Source organism: Quercus robur, chromosome 8, assembly GCF_932294415.1.
Source record: "Quercus robur chromosome 8, dhQueRobu3.1, whole genome shotgun sequence".
NCBI classification, from domain to species: domain Eukaryota; kingdom Viridiplantae; phylum Streptophyta; class Magnoliopsida; order Fagales; family Fagaceae; genus Quercus; species Quercus robur.
In genome coordinates this window covers 64,440,161-64,461,687 of record NC_065541.1, presented here as the reverse complement: position 1 = coordinate 64,461,687, position 21,527 = coordinate 64,440,161, and the positions used below count along the sequence as shown (strand labels likewise).

At 33.9% G+C, this 21,527-nt stretch overlaps 2 protein-coding genes across 2 annotated transcripts; one reads left to right on the top strand and one right to left on the bottom strand.

Annotated features, from left to right (window-relative positions):
* Positions 1-8,109: 8,109 nt before the first annotated feature.
* Positions 8,110-11,480, top strand: LOC126697679 (uncharacterized). The gene is made up of 3 exons (XM_050394757.1): positions 8,110-8,308; positions 8,514-10,149; positions 11,067-11,480. The coding sequence occupies exons 2-3, from the start codon at positions 8,792-8,794 to the stop codon at positions 11,320-11,322; spliced, it is 1,614 nt and encodes a 537-aa protein (XP_050250714.1). The 5' UTR covers positions 8,110-8,308; positions 8,514-8,791; the 3' UTR covers positions 11,323-11,480.
* A 1,022-nt stretch (positions 11,481-12,502) lies between these two features.
* Positions 12,503-16,607, bottom strand: LOC126697678 (glycosylinositol phosphorylceramide mannosyl transferase 1). Its single transcript, XM_050394756.1, has 5 exons — positions 15,944-16,607; positions 14,640-15,036; positions 13,752-13,915; positions 13,559-13,629; positions 12,503-12,933 (listed from the first exon to the last, which is right to left on the bottom strand). The coding sequence occupies exons 1-5, from the start codon at positions 16,138-16,140 to the stop codon at positions 12,773-12,775; spliced, it is 990 nt and encodes a 329-aa protein (XP_050250713.1). The 5' UTR covers positions 16,141-16,607; the 3' UTR covers positions 12,503-12,772.
* Positions 16,608-21,527: the final 4,920 nt, after the last annotated feature.

The window sequence follows — 21,527 nt, the reverse complement described above, 5'->3', positions numbered from 1 at the left end:
GTTTTCAGTTTTCAGTCAAAAAAGCGGTATCCAAACAGACCCTTGAAATAAAAATCAAATAAAAATCAAACTGTTATTAGGGACCAATTCTTTATAGTGGACTTTCCAGAAGATTAAACAGATAGGATTGGATATCAAAGTAGGCCTCACGTCTAGTGTAGATCTTTGGGGCCTTTGGGCTCTCAAATTAGTCTTGTGTTATTTGCAGGCCATGTTCATGAACTTTTTTCTGCGAATATAGGCCTGTGGTTCATGCACCATGCACCATTCGCCTATGAAACTAATGGCAACACAAACACTTGTGTACTATAAACAGGGGCACGTATTTTGTGGTACACTCTCTGTAGATTTTGCATCTTCTGCAGTTTTGCATCAAGTATTTCTCTGCCCCCTTTTCTTTTTTGAGTAAATCTCCCAGGCTATACTTGTTGGACTGGATATAAGACAGGCACAACATGGTGCAATTATGTTTGGGCCTCAATATTAAGACCTCATATGGTTTTCACTATGTAACAAATATGCACTTATTTTGGTCTTAATAATTAGGTTCTGTGCTTTCTTACTTTGTTCGACCCATAAAGAGTCAAGAATTTTCTTCATATTGGGCACTTCAATAGGAAAAATGCAAAGACCACGACCAATCACACAACTTTTGTTACAACTCATCATGTAACGAGTTGTAAGTAGTGGGTCCAGGTGGCTTCACACCTCCACCACTCATAACTCGTCATGTGGCAAGTTGTGGCAAAAACTGTGTGATTGTTTGTAGTCCTAACATTGCTCCTTCAATAGTCCAATACTCCAATCAAAAGAAAGAGTAGATAAATAAAATTTTTTTTAAAAAAAGTATAAAAAAAAGAAGTAATGCTACACTACAAATTATTTTACAACATTTTTACAAATTATTGATGTGACAAATTCTTATCGATACTAATTTGGGTCCCCACTAACATCACAATTTTATTTAGGCGAAAAGCACATTTTAGTCCCTACATTTTCAGGCGATTCCCATTTTAATCCCTACATTTTATTTTTACCGCTTTTAGTCCCTATCCTGAAAAACGATTACATTTTAGTCTCTGCCGTTACATCAGAAACGGATATTGCAGACGTGGTAAACGGCAAAGTTAAATAATAATAAACTAATGTCCACGTGGCCTAAATTAATAATAAAAAATGTTTTTTAATGTCACGTCAGCATCTAAATTAAAAAAATTAATTTATTGATTTTAACTAAATAAAAAAAATTAAAAACAGAATTAAAAACTAAAAATCTTATGAATTGAGATCTAAGTGTGTCTTGAACAAGAACAACAAGAACACAAACTCAGATCCAAGAACACAAACCCAGAAATTATTAAAATAAATAAATAAATAAACTAATCAAAGCCAGAAATTCCGATCTCAAAGCCAACCCACAACCACAAAAATAAAACCCACAACAACCCAGGCCAAGAAAATCAACCCACAGCCACAAAAGAAAAACTCAGGTGAGATCGGCAAAAGAAAGAAAAAACTCAGGCGAGATCGGTGAGGAGTGGAGGAAGAAAGAAAAAAATGAAAGGGAGAAGAGAGATCGGCGCTGGGCAGGCGAGATCGACGAGGTATGGGGTCGGAGGCTATGGAGTCGAGTGCCCACCTCGCCGATCTCGCGTGCCCACCTCGCCGATCTCGCCTATGGAGGCTATGGGTCCGTACAGTGCTTCAAGGAGGCATCCAAGTCGAATTCTCATACCAGCCGTACGGGTCGCAGCTCGCGTTCATGGGTCGGGTCATCTCGACTCTAGATCAAGCCCAGAGAGAGAACCACTGTCACGCGCTCCTTGAGTCCCCGACCAGTACCGGAAAATCGCTCTGGCTTCTCTGCTCCACTCTTGCTTGGCAGCAGAGCTGTAAATTGAAGAACCAGTTCGCCAATCTCACTCACTCCAAGCCCAATCCCGAGGCTTTCACCGATCCTCTCGCTCACGGTGGTGGATTTGTTCCAGAAATGGAACCTTCAGGTACAGCAACGATTTTCAAGATTGATTTTGAAAGTTATTGCCTTAATGTGCTAGGGTTTTAAAGAGAGTGAGAATTTAGTTCTTAAATTTGGACCCAACTCAATCTGCAGCAAACAACAAGAATCAAAAGAAAAAGGCAGCACCCACCATATATTATGCATCGTAAGTTTTATTCTATTGGTTCGCAATTGGAAGCTTCTATTTTTCTATTTGTGTTGTGTTGTGTTGTTTATTTAGATAGTTTGCTTTTGAAAGTAATGAGGATTGTTTTTGAAACTTCACATAAAATCCTAGTAGTTATTTAGTTTACTGATACTGCGGTTTGTGCCACTAGAAGCGTTTTAGTTTTCAAATGTTGTACTTTCTGGCTTTGAGAACAGAATTTCTGGCTTTGATTAGTTTTTTTTTTTTTTTTTAATAATTTCTGGGTTTGTGTTCTTAGATTTGGGTTTGTGTTCTTGTTGTTCTTGTTCAAGACACACTTAGATCTCAATTCATAAGATTTTTAGTTTTTAATTCTGTTTTTAATTTTTTTTATTTAGTTAAAATCAATAAATTAATTTTTTTAAGTTAGATGCTGATGTGACATTAAAAAATATTTTTTATTATTAATTTAGGCCACGTGGACATTAGTTTATTATTATTTAATTTTACCGTTTGCCACGTCTGCAATATTCGTTTCTAATGTAATGGTAGGGACTAAAATGGAAGCGTTTTTCAGAATAGGAACTAAAAGCGGTAAAATAAAATGTAGGGACTAAAATGGGAATCGCCTGAAAATGTAGAGACTAAAATGTGTTTTTCGCCTTTTATTTATTAATAATTAGCTTCTGAGCATGCACTTTTCTATTTTTTGGGTAAAGATTAATAATTTGAATCCATTATAATTTGAATTACTATGGTAGGAATGAGGGGCCCATGAATATATATTGGGCATTGGGTCTTGTCCAAGGACGCTTTGTGGTCCTCGAACAAATAAACAATAATGAAGACGTAGAGACTCAGAACTCCATGAGTAAGCTACGAATGAGAAGGCTGGGGAAGATAGGCCGATGAGGAGTATCTCATCGGCTAAACGAAGTAGAGGTCAGAAAGTATGTTCTGTCATCCAAAGTGACATTCTAGGAAATTCTATTGATAAAGATATGCATTATGAACGTACTCCTCCTCGGCTAAACGAAGTAGAGATCAGAAAGTGTGTTCTGTCATCCAGAGTAACATTCTAGGAAATTCTATTAATAAAGATATTCATTATGAACGTACAAAACAAATGGGAGCTAGGAAATATCTAAGAGAAAGCTGCTACCACCGCATTGAATGCTCCGCAGCTAACTCTCTGACCTCATTAATGAGAAAGTGATATATGAACAGTAGTTTTCAGTCTTACAGTTACTCCCCAAAGAATTTAGGAGTGTGTTGATATGACATGGATCAACACCAACAATCTAATCTATACATGAAGGGCAGAGATGAAAGGAAAAGAGAGTATAAAATAGGAGGGAAGCCCTGAGAGAGTAGGATCGAAAAATTTAAAAGAAGAATATTGTAGCACTAAGAACTGGACTTGTAATCAAATTCAAGAAATATATATAAGAACTGATCTCTTTGGATTGTGTGGAGGACGGCTTTTTTCTTGATAAAACTAGTTTATCTTTACTTTCTTGCCATCTGGATCCACTATACTCATTACCCAACTCATTAGAGCCTAATTTTTCCAACCCACTCTATACAAATTCATTGTATTGTGCTCTTTGGACTTAGATCATTTTACCTTTTGGGCTTAGGACCCAAACCGTGTCCTTACAACTACATTTTCTAATCATAAAATATCGAGGGGTGTGATGAAAAAAATATTTCATCCACAAATGCATAACACTCATCACACCCCTAGGTATTTTATAATTAGAAAATGTAGTAATCCTAAATTATAATGGATTCAAATTATTAACCTTTATCTAAAAAATAGAGAAGCCTCGGAGCACGCGTGTAAGCGTGTACTCAGAGGCTAGTTGAAGATTACTGGATTATGATCTGAGAAATTTTCTAATAAATAGTAATAATAATCCCTTAGATTAAAATTTGATAGATTTTTTAAAAGAAAAATTAGAAAGGGATAATGATAAGTTAATGAATAATAATCAGAACCTAAAAAATAAAACTAGGCAAAAAAATTAATGAATTTTGTAGGGAAAAAGTAATGAATAATTTCATTCCAAATTATATAGATTTGATAAATTTCAAATTAAAATGTTACCGAAAATGATAGCCTTGGGAGATTTAAAAGATATAGTGGTTGAGAATTTGAAAAATATAGTTTCTAGAAATGAAGAAATGAAAAAAATTTACAAAAGAAAAAAAAAATTAACCAATACTTGATTTCTTGAAAGTAACATACCATACAAAAAGAAAAAAAGAAAAAAGATAAAGATAAATCACTCTACACTTTACAATCTAAATACTAATTACTATCTTAAATATTTATAATCCACTTAATAATATAAAATTTACAAAAGAAAAAAAAAGTGAAAAAAAATTACCAGTACTTGATTTCTTGAAAGTAAAGCACCATACAAAAAGAAAAGAAAAAAAAAAAGATAAAGATAAATCACTTCACAGTTTACAATCTAAATACTAATTACTGTCTTAAATATTTATAATCCACTTAATAATATAAAATTTACAAAAGAAAAAAAAGTGAAAAAAAAAATACCAATACTTGATTTCTTGAAAGTAAAGCACCATACAAAAAGGAAAAAAAAAGAAGAAGATAAAGATAAATCACTCTACACTCCACAGTCTACAATCTAAATACTAATTACTATCTTAAATATTTATAATCCACTTAATAATATAAAATTTACAAAAAAAAAAGTGAAAAAAAAAATTACCTAGTACTTGATTTCTTGAAACTAGATTATTATACAAAACTAAATAATTTAGAATTGTAAGGACACGATTTGTAGCGATCCAAAATGATACTGGGTTCACACGTAAATAGGCCCAAACAATATAATTTGTAGAGCGTGGGTGTTAAGAACTAGATTAACTTTTGTGGAATGAAAAGGTTCACCCTCGCGTATATTCAAGGCTCAGAGTTGGCACAACGATCGTTTTGTTTTGGTAATAGATACAGCTCTTTTTCTTTTTACGTTCTTCTTACTCAGTTCATGCTTTCTTTCTTTCTCTTCTGTTCCGATCCCCCTTTTGCATGTTCTTCTTTCAGTTTATATACCACCCTCTGTGTTCCATCCTCACCACACACGTGTAGGTTGGGTTCGGGGGATTTCTTTCTGTCCCATCTAGCACCTCCTAGAACTTCAGCTGCCTCCTTACTGTTCAGGTATCACCTCCACATTAATGCGGCCAGAGAGTTGGTTGAGAGATAATTAATGCGGAGGCAGCTGTAGTTATAGATATTTGTTTACCTTTTCTTTCTTACCCTTGGTCTGTTATCACATCTTCAATGGTGACGTAATTCTGAGGTCCGGTTGTAACAAGACCGCGTCCTGATCGTCCTCGGACGCATACTGCCGAGGAGTATGGCGTCCTCGGACAAACACAGAACTCTACTTTCGTGATATTGACTACCACCCTCCCTCGGTAATTACCCTTATGACCTGACTTGGCCTCCTCGGATGGATATGCATCCTCGGATGGGCCACAGGCCCAACGATCCTGACCTTAATGGTCCTGTTGATTGGCTGGCCCCCACAAGAATTAATGAACATAATTTTTTTTTTTTAAATATGGACAATTTACATTTTCTACCTAATTATATTCTTACTAGACTTTTTAAAGAGTTAAAAAAATATATATAAGATTGACTATCAATAATATTTAAATTATATAGGTAAGAATTATACTATGCATTTTAATGTATATATTTTAAGTATATTCATGCATATGCATGAGGTTACAAGTTAGTTAACATTAATAAGCTCCAATTACTTCCATTTCAGGTTTAATCAGTTCTAAATTTACCTCAATTAAAAAGAATATAACGTAAACTCATCTCCTGGAAATTGAGAAATTATATTTGCATTAAACTGTCCAACATCATCATTTATTGGTGTTAGCAAAGCCCTATCAACCATATATCTTGCATCATTGGCAAGTTCTTGCAAACTTGAAAAAACTTTATCAATTAAGTTGTATATAGAATACTGATTCTCCCATTGCATTGCCATTAAAAGGGATAATTTAATCAAATCATTCATTATAAATGGTTCATTCTCATCATCGATGTGTTGTATATACTGAGTAAACTCTCATCGTTGACAGACTTCATATTCTGCTTCAAATGTAACACTCTGACATCTTCTCATAATGGAGACTTGACTATATATGCATCAATCATTTCTACCTTTGTATCATTTGAAACAACAAGGAGTTTTCTATCAAAAGGTAAATTAACTTCCATAATATCTTTCATGGTCCTATCTAAATATCTAATATCTTTCAATATTCTATCTAAATATCTAAAGTACTTCTTTGTAATATATATACCATGTCGGCTATTTTGAAAGGAGTATTACTTTTTTTTTTTTTAAGGGGGGCAAGGACTAAGGAGTATTACATTTGATTGGGAGACGTTGCGGTAATTGAAAGCCTACCTGCTAAAGGCTGCAATTTATTAAAACTCAAAAGGCCGACATCAGAGAAAAATCCAGCTGGCAAGCTAGTACTTATCTCAATTTCCGACAGAAAACAAATGCTATAAGTCTACAAAACTTTATATTGAATTTTTCCTTGTAAACTATTTTTTTTTTGCTGAATTTTTCCTTGTAAACTATTGAAGCAGAGCTATCCCTGCTTCAATATATAGACAAGAATTATAACTATATAAGACAATGGGTCCATTTAGATTGAGCTTATTTTTACTGAAATTGAAAACACTGTAGCAAAATAATTTTTAAATGTGTGAATAGTACTGTGGGACCCATTTTTAATGAAAAAATTGCTGAAAAGTAGAATTTGTGGATCCGTAAACAGTGCACGAATGCACTGTTCACTGTGCAAAAGTCAACAAATGCGGGCTGAACCAAAAAAAAAAAAAAAAAAAAGAGAAAACCCCATAACAAAAACGCAGATGCCAGGAAACTTTGAATCCAAACGGGCACAATGTGTCCGTTTGGGCTGGACGTTTTCTTGTTGATGCGCGTTTGCGTTTTCCGCATGGGACCCACGCTACAGTAACACAGCAAACGCCTCCCCCTTTTTTTTTTTTTTTTTTTTCCTCGCGTTTCAAGAGTGAACAGTTACTGTGCAGCCGTATATGTGGACTTTTCCCGTGTGAACAGTGCATTTGTGCACTGTTCACGGACCCACAAATTCCACTTTTCACAATTTTTTTATTAAAAATGGGTTCCACGGTACTATTCACATATTTAAAAAATATTTCGTTACAGTGTTTTCAGTTTCAGTTTTCAGTTTCAGCAAAAATAAGCTCAATCCAAACGGACCCAAATGTCCTTGCAAGATTAAGTTGAGCTGGTCTCAAATCCTGAATATGCTCCCAAAAATTCATTAGTTTAACTTCTTTGTAGTTATTATTATCTATGTGACCATGTGAGTATGAGGCATCTGATCTCACATGGGTTATTACTTATTATCAATATTTCTTGGTCAAAAACCTAAGACACCTCTAATCCTTAATAATATTTAGGGAAAAAAAATATAAGACTACTACCAAAAGATTAATTTGGTAACTTTATATTTTTTGAGAGCTAAACAGAAACTTTCAAATATCAGAATCTAAAAATAGAAACGTGACCCAAATCTCAAGGAGTAAACATATTTTTTGTCCTAATAGATTTTTTCTTTGAAGAGATCCAAAAGATAAGATGAGAGACTAAGACCTAAATTAGATCCAAAACCTTACCTTAATCCGAAAGTGTCAACAATCAATTTCTAAATTGCCACGTGTCCATACCGACGGTGATATTTTCTCGGAACTGAAACGTCAAAAACTCGTAGCAACAGCCACGTGCACAGCAAAAGTTGATCCCCTCACATGCCTGTGCGATAACTCTGTGCGATAAAAGCACCCCCCACGACACGAGATCAATTCTGCTTCGTATCTACCCACCACGTGTTTTTCATTTTACGTCCACGTGTACTGGTTTCCCCGCTTCAGTCATGAACCCGGAAAATTTTTACATTTGTCTAAAAATCCAAAATGTATTTTGACTCGTTCATGTTCCAGACTCCTCCTGGAAATGAATTAACTCCTCACGCCAGAGCCCAGATTCATATTTTCTGAGATTGAAGCAATCAAAAATCCCATTCTGTATCACTTACTAGTTGTGAGTTTTTTTTTTTAATTTTATTTTTATGTTTTTTTATTTATTTTTTTTTTTTATTACAACTGAACCAATTAACGAGTTTTTGTTGTAATTTGCGAATTTTCACCACTGTTCCAAAAAATTTGGTTTTTGGATTTTGTGTCTTGAACAGTGGTGGGATTGTGATCCTTTTTGACAAAATGTGTTGCCTTTTATCCTTTTTCAGGTTGTATATTGAAAGAATGGGCACCAGCTTCTAGATTGCTTTCCGGTGATCTGTTCTGTATAGAATGCTTTTCAAAGTTTCAACTTTCCCTTCCTTGAAAGCAATAGCATTAGACTCCTTTATTACACGGACTTCTCGGGAGTTTGACTAATAATATATCGATAACCAGCTCTCTCTCTCTCTCTCTCTCTCTCTCTCTCCCTCCCTTCCTCTGCTCTGCTTCTGGGTTCTCTGTTTTGAGTTTGAAGCTTGAGCATATTCAGGGTTGATAGTTGAGTATGGGATTGGGAATTGGTCCAAATTCAAACAGTTGGCAGACTTTTCAGCTCACAATAACTTCTTCAGTCTGTTCTGTTTTGAAACCGAGCTATAAAATTTCTTCTTTCTTATTGCCAACACGTAGAGAAAGCAATAAAGGTCTTGCTTATGGCTTAGCTTATCTACGTTCTCTTTCTGGGTCATGTTCTTCTAGAGGAAATAGTCTAAAACGAGCTTGTAGTGCAAGTTCTGATGAAATTTTCGACACAGAATCATCGAAGCAGATTGAAGAATTAGCCAGGAGGTTCAGTCTTGTCGATGATGAGAACGAAATTGAAAAGGAAACTACTTGCACAGTATCAGAAACGTTCGGAAAAGGCAGACTTTTGGAAGGAGAAGATGAAGTAAACTTGAGGGAGTTTTCAAGTTTGAAGTTTGATTCTTTGGAGCCTTCGTTGTTTGGTATTGAGCCCGAGCCACCTCACTGGCCAGAGGGAGATGAAATTGTGCGCATTAACATTGAACGGAGAGTGAACAGAGTGGAAATTCCTCTATCACTTCGTATAATCAAGAGGAAGCAACAATGGGAAGAGGGTTTGAAAGAATCAGGGGACTTCACTTGCTGTTCTTTGAAAAGGGCCCTCTCTTCAATGGTGTTTATGATTAGAGAGCTTCAAAGCTATGCGTTGCATATAAGGGAAAGCATTTACTATGAGGATTTACAAGTGATTATTGATAAGGCGCAGAGAGATATAAATACATCATTCGTTTGGCTATTTCAACAGGTCTTTTCGCAAACGCCGACTCTCATGGTTGATGTGATGGTTCTTCTGGCTAATTTCACTGTGTATTCGATGAGTGATAACATGGTTATCACAGAGAATGAGAAAGAGAATCAAGTTCAACCACAGGTCGGTGCAATAACAATTAGGTCATTTTCAACTTCATCTTCTAGCATAGATAACAATAGTGGTGATGGTGGCAAAGTAAGCCCTATTGCTAGTGGTACTGAGGGTGGGGACAATAACTTAGGTACATCATCAGTGTCAACTCAATATCCTAATGTTGTTCCTAATGAGATATTTGAGGTTTCTTTGTCTACGAATAATTTGTTGACCTCAGAGGAGGTAAGTTTGTGGGAATCAGTGGTAGAGGAAGCTTCAAGAATGAGTGTAGAAATGAGAGGGGTAGGTCTTGATCATCAAACAATTCAACAGTTGGTATCGCCGGTGACCGTGGAGATTGAATCAGATGATTATGTGGATTACTTTAGGACAGATCTTTTTTACCAGATGAGTTTATCCCAGGACCCAAATAATCCTCTTCTGTTGTCTAACTATGCGCAATTCCTCTTCCTGGTTGCTCATGACAATGATAGGTACGTGTTTAATTTACTATTCTTACTGTTTGAATTCATTCTATTTTGTTTCCTTATTGAAAACTGAATCATTTTGTGAAAGAGACTCAGACTAACCACTTGAATCGACATTTGAATAGACTGAGTCCTTATAGCTTACAAAGTTAGGCTTTGAGTGGGACTCATTAGATGGTTGTTCCTTGCTTGCACGGTTTAGCTTGGAAACTATTTGCTACTCAGTAGAGTGAGGCATCTTCACTCCACTGATAGCCAGTAAAGTGAAGATGATATGCATTAAGAGGTACCCTTGCTTCATTGCTTGAGTTAAAATTTCGTTGTATAGGTGTTGAGACAAGGGCAAGGCTTACGTTCATGCACTTGAGTATGGATGCAAGCCAAACCTGCGAGACAATATCTTCCAATGGACAGTGATAGGATAGTTTTTAGTGCTATGTCATCTTTTTTGGTAGTACTTGTTAGCTTAGAGAATTAGGAATTATCCTTGATTCCCTTTTAGCTAGATGACATATTTTGCTTTATATAGTGGGGGTATTTTTGACTCCCCCAAACGAGCCCTCTCAGTTTCTCCCCACAAAATTCACCATTTAACATGACTGAAAACGAGAGCCTAGTTAGACCAGTTCATAGCAATTAAGTATGATATTCTTTGCCGAATAAGATATCAGTGCTTGGCTTGAAGAATTGGTTTGAGAATCAAATGCTTGAAATATATCTAATTTAGCTGAAATATCTTTAATTTGGAATGACCTTAAACTACTTGACACTAGTAGAATTGGTTCAATGGTTCTCCTTTTGACTTGAGCATATACTTTACTTTAGTTTATTGGACCAATATTATGAAATTTATGTTATGCAACTTTTACTGGGGTGACATGTTGCGAAGTTTGTTTCCTTTAATCTTTCCGTGGGGTTTGCAGGGCAGAAGAGTGCTTTAAGCGTGCTGTGTTGGTAGAACCGGCAGATGGTGAGGCACTGAGTCGATATGCAGATTTCTTGTGGATGGCAAGAAAGAATACGTGGGAAGCAGAGGAGAGGTACCAGCAAGCCATGGCAGCTGAGCCAGACAACTCTACTCATGTATCTAAGTATGCCAATTTCCTTTGGAACACTGGTGCCGAAGAGACTTGCGTATCACTTAACACATCCAATGATGACTACAATAAATTTTTGTAAATGAGGGGTCTTAGCAATGTAGCATACCACTAAAATCCATGTATTAGTTTGTCATTCCATATATGTTATGTTGGATTTAGTGCATACCAATCCCATCCACCAAAAGAAATTGAAAATCTTCTGAAAGAAGTTATTCAAGAACAGTCGGATTGCTATCACTACTAACTACTTCGGTTGCTAAAAATTAAACACTAGAATTTTTAATAAGATCTCTAGCAGCTACTTGTATTGCTCAGTAAGAAGAGAGAGTGGAGAAGAGACTTTGAGTAAGTTTTGTGATGATATTTTGGTGGAGATCTACCTCCTAACCACTGTGAAATATGTTTTCTGTGAAGGGATGAAAATATGTAATCTATGACACCCTTTATTCTGTACTAAATATCAGTGCAGGCTCAAAGAAGCTTCAAAATGATACTCCACATAAACATGAATCTCTTTCTTGTTTCCATCATGAATGCAAACAAAGACATGCAATTTACAAATCGCCCATTCTTTCCATTAAGATTTTAAAATTGGACACACCTTTGATCTTCAAGCATTCAAATGTAAATGATCTTTTTCCGTCTCAACAATGTACATTCTTTCTAAACTAGATAAAGCATATGAATAATTCTAGTACTACATAAAAAGTTACAATTTTTACCACAAATATCCTACGTAGCAAACTGTAATTAATTATATGTCACTTTCACATAAATTTATAACTTTTTCTTCACCACTCACAATCTGTCATATGGATAATTGTGGCAAAAATTATGATTTATTACGTCATCTTAGAATTTTTGAAAGCATATTATGCTCTTTTATAGGTTAAGAGCGCAGCTATGGGAGCTTAAAGAAAGAATCACTTACGGGTAACTCTTTCTTAAAAAAAAAAAAAAAAAACTTACGGGCAACTTTAATTGAGACAAAACAGATGCTGACAAGGTAGCATGTAGAATGACGACCTTAATGATTTTTTTTTGATAATATGACGACCTTAATGATAGTAATACGTTTGTTTTCAATTTGGCTTGTTCCTGTAATCTTCTCTCCATGAAATCGATAAAAATTGGTCTTTCAGAGCTTTATGCCTTCTATCATTCTAGAAGTAGAGCAGTGCAGTCAACATTCTTCATTTATAATATCATTTAAGGAAAATTGCATCTAGCTGTTAAAAAGTCCAAGGGAGCATTCACTATTCAGACAAAACATCAGAAGTATTGTCTTCATTTAACTCAGAACGTTAATATAAGTAAATCTAAAAGGCAACTGCCACGTGTTACAAGATCAGAATACAAGAAATCAATCTAATTGATGTGCTAATTCCTATCTCCAAAACACTAAGTAAAGAAATTTCAATATTATACAAGTCATGAACCAATAGAATGGGAATAGAATAATAACCAAACGTGGGAAACAAAAAAAGAGCAGGAATTCAGCAATTAAAAAGGAAGGATGAATTCCTGCATCACCAAAACCAGATGTTGCGGCTATCAACAGCCTTTGCAGAAGTAGATACTAAAGGCATTTGCCCAAACTCCGCAACAAATCGATTGACACATTGGGTTCTTCTTTCACTATGACCTCCCATGCTACTGATTCCGGTTGAGCCAATCTCAAATATCTTACCTACAATGATAACACCAATAACATATTTGAATTAATATAAACAAAATATGCATGAAAACACAGTAATCACTTATATTAGATGCAGTATAGTATGTGGAAATAATTGACTTGCCACTATCACCAAAATCAGGACATAAGTTTAACACAGTTGCTACTACCCAAACCCAATACAATTAACTTTCCTTCCATGTGTACAAAGGCAGAGTCAGTTGCACACTTTTGTAGTGCGTTGATTTGGAGCAACAACAAACATTTTGTATGCATATCTAAGTTAGAAATTCCTATATACCAACACAATACAAACCACTGCCCTATAAGACTTCAAAAGGACTGCAAAGTTGAGAAAATTGTGCCTTTTTAAGGTTCTGTTGCTAAAATATGTTTCCATCAGTGACTTTAATGGATCAAGATAACAAAATCATCACTAAGTCGGAACTCCACTCCCCTATCCAAGTTAAGATATACAGCTTTTGAGTTCTATTGCACAAATTTTTTTATCAACAACTAACCAGATTCCAATTATCATATTAAGCAAATCTGGCATAACTTGCAACCTACTAAGTGTAGAGGAAAAAACTAATGGACAATAACATAATTTGTATCAGGTACATGGTACATCACTTACCTTTCACCCATATAGGGGGAGCACCAGTGGCATTCGCAACAAGAAAAGACATTGCAATGTCCTCACAGTTCCTGGTATATTCATTCCCAGATTTAGTAAAATTACTTGTGGATCGACATATTATTAACAAAAGAAAGAGAAGGAGGAGGGGGGGGGGATGAAGTGCAAAAGTTTAATCATATGGAAGAATAACCTGTTCTTGGTTACATATTCTCTAATTGATGCCGGCATTTCTTTTGTGTATATCCTGAAATACTTTTTGTGGAAGAAGGCTGCCTTTGAGAGTACCATACTGTATGTACCCGACCACCAAACTGACCACCACCCACCATATATGTAGTAATCATTGTTGCCTTTCTGCATATAGATAGAGATAAGGCTCATTAGTATGGCAAGTTTTGACAGATTTAGATATTCACATGCAGGAGGCTTTCTAACTCTCTTATAGATAATGCCAACAGAAATAAATGGCAGAAGATTTAAAATAAATTGGTACAGCAATCCCAATTCCACACTTAGTTCATGATTTGATACTTGTGCTACAAGCCATACACTACCACATACACAGGTTCCTTAGAAGGTTGCTTCTTCAGATTGATCTGTAAGTATCGATCTATAAGAAGTTGTCAACTTTCTTTTCCTCGATTGTATATCTAATTTAAAATCCAAACGGAACATTGCAATTCAGTGTACTATAAGATCAGGTGTGCTTTATCATATTTGGTAGGACAGAAACTTGTATGGTGGATAATGAGGCAAGTATTCCACTCTTCCACCTATAGTCTACAACAGGTTCCAACTGTTATGCCAGACACAGAAATTACCAACCATTCCATACAAAGTCATATCTCTGTTAAGGGGTATGGTTATGATGTAAATGTGGTTTTCATTCTTAATAGCCAGAGAAAAGGATCAGAATCATGCATATTTCTAACTATGGTACCATTTCTTTTTTCAGGCCATAACCTTCATATAGGCATCAGGGCAAGACTTTTGATTAACTAGCTTGAGGTTGTGGTTAAGGAATTCTTAGAACAAAGGTTCAAGCAAGATGGTATATAAATATAAGATGTAAACATACCGATTGATCAACCCAATGCGCACGTGGCACAAAACCCACCATTGTATCAGGTGCACTCTGCCAAACTTTAAATGCAAGTTCTACGGACGAGCAAGGAAATATAACATCATCATCAATTGAAAAAACGGCATCCGTCTTCAAATCCTTAATCTCTTTGAATCTATTGTTCAAACTGTCTTCCTTGTTAATATCAAACACCAATTCAACTTGTCGACCATCTCTTGAGTTGGACTCTACAATGTGCTGCAGAGATTTTCTAAGAGAATCCGACGGAGGATCAGGCTCACTCCACACAATATGGATAGATTCAAGTCCAGGACACAATGAATAGTGAGAAATTGACTGCTTCAGAAGATCATATCTTTTCCATGTATTCATTACAATGGCATATCCTTTCCTGTGCATAAAATGTACACCCAGTATGATTACATTAGAACTACAAGCATTCTCTAATATAAGAAACAATCAAATGGTCAACAATATCAAGAAAAAAATTTCCACTTCAAACCATACAAATATATCACTACTAATCGAGAATTTTTTGTGGGTTAACTCAACTGATAAAATCTTTTGTCATTGAATACGAGACTTAAGTCTTGATGATAAAGAATAATCATTAGGGAATCAAAGCCATAGGTTTCAAATCCTATTGTATCTAAAAAAAATGATTTCATTTAATGTAATGACAAATGCATTCTTTAAGCAATGGATGTGAAGTCATATCTCTCAGCTAAGACTAATACAAAAGGAAGTGTTTAAAAGAGCTTAAATAATTTTTTTTTTTTTTTTTTTTTTTTTTTTTTTTTCAAGTTGTAACATTCCAAAATAAGGTATGCATGATTTTCAACACCACCAATAATGCCATCCACATAATCAAACTTTTGAACAAAAAGGGATATACCAATACAAAAAATACAAAACAAAACTTGCTTGACACCAAAAACAAAAAGACACGACTTTGAAACTTCTCAACATGTTACCTTTGAATTTAAACTTTAAACTTTGCTTACTTGGTTTAAGTTTTAAAAGTATTTTTAAAGATTCATTACTAAAGCTGAATAAAATCAGTTATAACTAAAACCGAATGAACTCAGAATAATCAAAATGAAACACAAACTCAAAACCCCAAGACTCAGTCACTAATTACTATTTTTGTTTATATAAGTTATTCAATGACTCCGAAAAAATAAACAAACATATTGATTTTCGAATATTAAAATAGATTAGAGAGGATAAATATATTATTAGAAAACTGATTTAGTTGGTAATCACAGAGAGAGAGAAAGAGAGAATATTTAACGAACCTTGGGAAAGGTAACAGATCCGGAGGACCACTCGGGCTGGTCCATCCCGTGAAACCCGACCCGGGACTCAGTAGCGCGAAGAGTGTGAAGGCGATGCAGAGGAAGAGCAGGAGCTTGATCTTAACCGATCCGACGGTCGAGATCGCGAGTTGCCGGAGCCTCTGTTCCGTACGACGACTCAGCAAGCTACCTCTCATTCTTAAAAAAAAAAAAAAAAAACCAAAACCAAAACCCAACTCAGCCTGAGACTCGATCCGATTCAATACACGAGTCGACCCGACCCGGCAAGGCTCGGACTCTATACCAACAACAATTCTTCCATACGGTTCCGGCGATAACAGTGCGAGGGGGATGGGGGGGGTAATTATATGGTGTGGCTACGAAGTGAGAGAAGTGGAAATGGACGGTGGAGATGACTCGATGATGTCACTGATTTCATCACCCTGAGAATAATAATAATATTAATTTCTTCGTTCACGTTGGAATAACTTGTACGGTTTTTTTGTGTTTTAAAACTATCTCAGGCGAAGGTTGTTTGTTTTGAGTTTTGAGGTTTCGGAATCTCCACTGATTAGGGACGGAGAGAGAGATTTGTATAAAGTGTGAAACAGCGGACGTAAAAGAACGGTGTTAGTGCACGATTTTGATTTGATAAAGTTACTCTTTTTTTTTTAATAGGAAGTGGAAGTGGCTGATGAATGAAGAATATCTTGTAATAGAATTTAGAAATTATATTCTAAATATATCATTTCTCTTTTCTTTTTCTTTTTCTTTTTTTTTGGTTTTGACAATCATTTTCTATAGATAAACATTGTCCTTTTATACAATCACATACAATGAGGATGTAACCTACTAAGTACTAACCTCCCAAAACACATAAAAATAATGATAATTAGTAGGTTTTACACATTTGGTACTTGTTTTTTTTTTTTTTTTTGAAAATGTAGGGTGCCGTAAATGAAAAGATATAGCTTGGTTTTTTTTTTTTTAAAGAAGGCTATACACTTAGTTTACTATACATATTTTTTAAAAAAAGAGAAAAAAAAGAAAAAAAACAGTTTAGGATAAGATATGTAGCATATCCTACTCAAAAGTCAAAACTTCTACTTAGTTTGGTTTGGCAAAATGGAATCTAGCATTGCCTAGTTTGCAAAAAATGTTGAATAAATTAATATATGTATTTAACTCAAAATCGCATCACAAGTCGATCGAGTTGAACAAAATCCAACCTAGTTACGTTAAATAAATGAATGTTGAGCAGATACTTAGCTTAATAATTTATGAGTTGGATGAACACAAATGCAAGGAATTGTAATTGTTCCTCCATGCAATTCTATGTTATTACTAGACTACTAGTTGCAATTGTGTTGGTTCTCAATAATATATTCGCTTATTCATTTCAAATAATAAAAATAAAAATAAAATTTTATTCTCACACTTCTCGTCTAAAGAATAGGCTCGTTGACCCAATCAATAATTATCATGATAATTATTGATCAGGTAACGGTCCCTAATAACTCTGCTAATAATATTTAATATAAAAGAACAAAATACATATGAAATATTTAAACCCTAAAAATTTTGAAGTTTGATCACCCACCTATACCGAAAACTTATTAATTTTTTGAATCTTGACTTGGGACCATAAATTTAGAATACTATGGTAGCTAAAATAAATAAACTCTTTTAAGTTTTTTTCCACCAAAAACGTATTCTATGGCTTAAGATATCCTTTCAAATTCTCCTTTGTATCGTAGGTGTCATTATTAACAGATTAACTCATTATCCACGTTCTTAAATAACTTAAAAATCAAACCAGGGATAAACCGACAGTAAATATCCCCTCATGGTACCCCACTGGAAATGTGGACTTTCTAATGTTTATCAGTTAGATAATTATATTATGCTAAATTTGATAGCAGCCAATTTTGACGAACCACTGCTATAATAAGAGCCTCATTTTCTGTTCCCTTTAATTCCCATCTGTTTCATACTTGTATTGGGATCTATCTTTTTCCGCATAGCCCATCAGTTAAAAAAAACAAAAAATAAAATAAAAAAATAAAAACAAAAACTATATCTATATCACATAAAATAATGAGAAATTGCAAATTACAATCCTAAAGTTTGAAGGTGTTTAGATTTTACACTTTGAAATTTCAAAATTTGGATTTTATCCCTTGAAATTTACAGGTGTTTAGACTTTACACCCTAATGTTTCAAGATTTGCATTATGCCCTCTAAATTTTAGCGGTGTTTGGATTTTACACCCTAAAGTTTCAGATTTTTAGGGTGTAAAATCCAAACACTTCTAAACTTTACAAGATAAAATCCAAATTCTGAAACGTTAAGATGTAAAATCCAAACACTACAAACTTCAAAAGGTAAATTCTAAATTCTAAAATTTTAAGGTGTAAAATCTAAATACCTTATGTATAACTATAAATTGAGTTGTTTTCTGACATGTAACTTTTATCCTTTACGGCTCCTGCCTGTGCCCCATTTATTGGCTCTTCAAGATTTTGTTTCTGTTTTTTGTTTTTGTTTTTCTAGTGATTTGGAGCGGCCATTTGACTCAGATAAGACATTACAAGGTTAAATTTTCAAAATAAGTCTGCTTGTTATATTAGCATAATCTGATGAGTTCTATTATTGGATATTTCAGTATATTTCAAAGTTTTGGTTGATGTAATAAGTTGGGAGTGCGTTATTTGAATATTCTTCTTTAATCATATTTGTGGTTTCAATCTGTCCTGGATTTTGATTCCAAAAATTACTAGAATGGTTGAAATTAGGTTTAGGTCAAATGACATATTCCTATCAGGCTAGCAATTTGGTTGCAGTTTCACAAACATCAACAAGAAAATATTAGAGGCATAATCTCTCTTTTAATAGATAAAGTAATATTCAAATCTCACGTTATCTATTGTACTATCAAATTATTAAAAGAAAAAGACAAATTTAATTTCCGAGCAATAATGTTTTCACTCTAATATCTCGATCAAATTATCACTTTAATCCTTCTCAAAAAAAATTATCACTTTAATATTTTTCATGTTGATGCTTAAAGAATTTTTTTTTTTAGAAATTCCAAAAAAAAAAAAAAAAAGAGATTTTAAGAGAGAGATGTAAATGGGTCAGATCATTTGAATTATTTTTCAACTAAATCTGATTTCTTCAAATTGTGAGATCTTCACTCCAACCAAATAAATGATAGGTCTAAAAAGAAAATCTAACTTAAACCCCACGAGTTGAGTTGGATCATCAGGTTTGGACTATTTTTATCAAGACTAATAAAAACTATTTAAACTTGATGTGCATTAGAAAATCCAATCAGCTTCTTATAATTAGAAATAATGTTTGCATGCCCAAAATCTATGCCTGTAACGAAGGGAATTCAAATTTTGGCCCCTGATGGAGGCAATTATGTCCCTCAACATGGTTAATTATAGCCATAATAAAAAAAAAAAAAAGATTACGTGAATTTGCCAATATATTGGAAAATCATATGAGAAAAATATCATAATTTTTTTTTCTTTGAAAAACACTATTAATATTGAATTAGGAACTATGGCTCACCACAGAGTTTTCTTTGGGGCTCACTATGGACAAAAGTAGTTGATTGCTCCATCTTAACCATATTAAATTATATGTTACAATGAATCCCAAACTTGGGGCATTTATAGAAGGATAAAAACTAGATTAATCTTTTTATTTTATTTTATTTTATTATAATTTGATAGTTAAAGGTGGGGAGATTTGAAGTCTGGATGTGTATGTTGGAAATATCAGGATATGTCAATTAGTTGAACTATAAGACTCTTAACTTAGATTAATCGTGCATTAAACTATAATTAACAGATGTGTGGTACAAGTTAGTTTTTTTTTTTTTTTTTGGTTGTTGTTGTTGTTGTTGTTGTGAGAAACACATGTGGTATAAGCTGAATACTTTGCTTGCACACAGGGTCGGCCCTAGGCCTAGGCCATAAATGGCCATGGCCTGAGGCCCCCTAACATTGAAAGGCCCCCAAATGTGGGTACAGTAAGGTATATATCTATATAACATAAAAAATAAAAATAAAAAGAAAAAAAGTAAGGTATATATATGTTTTTTAATTAAACAAAAAAAAAATGTGAGTTACAGTGTAAATTTTTTTTTACCACTCTTAAGAAATATGAAGGCCTAAAATATTAGAGTCATGTTAGTATATTAAAAGTTTTATTATGTAGTTCTTATAAATTGATATGTCTCCAATCATAAAAAGTAATTCAATATATTTTTTTAAATTATTATTTCATTGTCACATCAATTTGTACGTTTTTTGCAGTAAAATTTGAAATAATTTTAGCATTTTCTCCATAAAAAATTTATGAATGAATAGAAATACAACCCAAATACTATTAAGTGAATGATAAATGCTAAAACTAATGCAAATCTTATGACAAAAAACTTACAAATTAATGTGGCAGGAATATGTTCAGTGCCACTTAAACAATATACTAAAAAAATGTTTGAACAACTTTTTTTTATTGGTAACACACCATTTTGTAAAACCTAAATAATAAGTATCACTAGCTCACTCTAAGTGACTTAGACATATTAATAAATAAGAATTAATAACAAATTTATAATATAAAAAATCAACTAAATATTATTTAAACGATATTTAAATATAAAAAATGTCTCTTTAAATTTTTTATCTTAGGCCTCAAACTATCTTGGACAGCTCTGATTGAAAGATTAATGGTCTATTTAGATGGAGAGAAAGGAAGAGAGAGTATAGTAGAAATAGAGTTGAGATTTGACTTGATATGTTTAATAGCTAGAGATAACTCAATCCTATGGTAGTAATAAACATTAATGCGACTATTATTATAGACAAGGACAATATTAACACAAAAATAAAATTATTAAAGCAATTAGCAACCAAAGCAATTGCTTTTAATTTGTTCCATGATCACTTCCTTACGAACCGTATGTCATCATTAATTGCAACCGCGAAATTGCACGCGGGTTTAGGAACTGACTTTTGCAATCACTTGAAACTTCCATAATCCACACGGAATTTCATTGTGACTTTTCAACTTTTCAGTACTAGCAGTACGGCCCATTTGTCTTGTACTCGAACACGTGGTTCATGAATTCCCAAAGTCCACGCACTGGGAAACCCATCAAAGACGGCATTTGTAAAAGATTAAAAAAATGCAGCAACTTTGAAACTGGCATAGCTAGTCACAAGCTTTGCATCATCGAACTCTCTGAATTCTAAGCTTGTTATCTCAAATCATCAATCATTTTCTATCTGAATACTCTGCTTCTATAATTGTTTTGTTCAGTTCCAGTCTTCCAGAGCCAATCATTTTTTTTTCTTCTCTTGAATAAAATTTTGTTGCAACACTCAAAACAGAAACATGTTAAGGAGATGAACTATCTGTACAATTCCATGTTGGTCTTCTATATTTACATGGGAAAGGAAATGAGTTTGATATGAGTTTGATATCTTTTAATCTTTAATGATGGGTGCTATTTAGTATTTACCAATCAGAAATAGAAAGACTATATGTATTGTTTCCTCATTAGTCT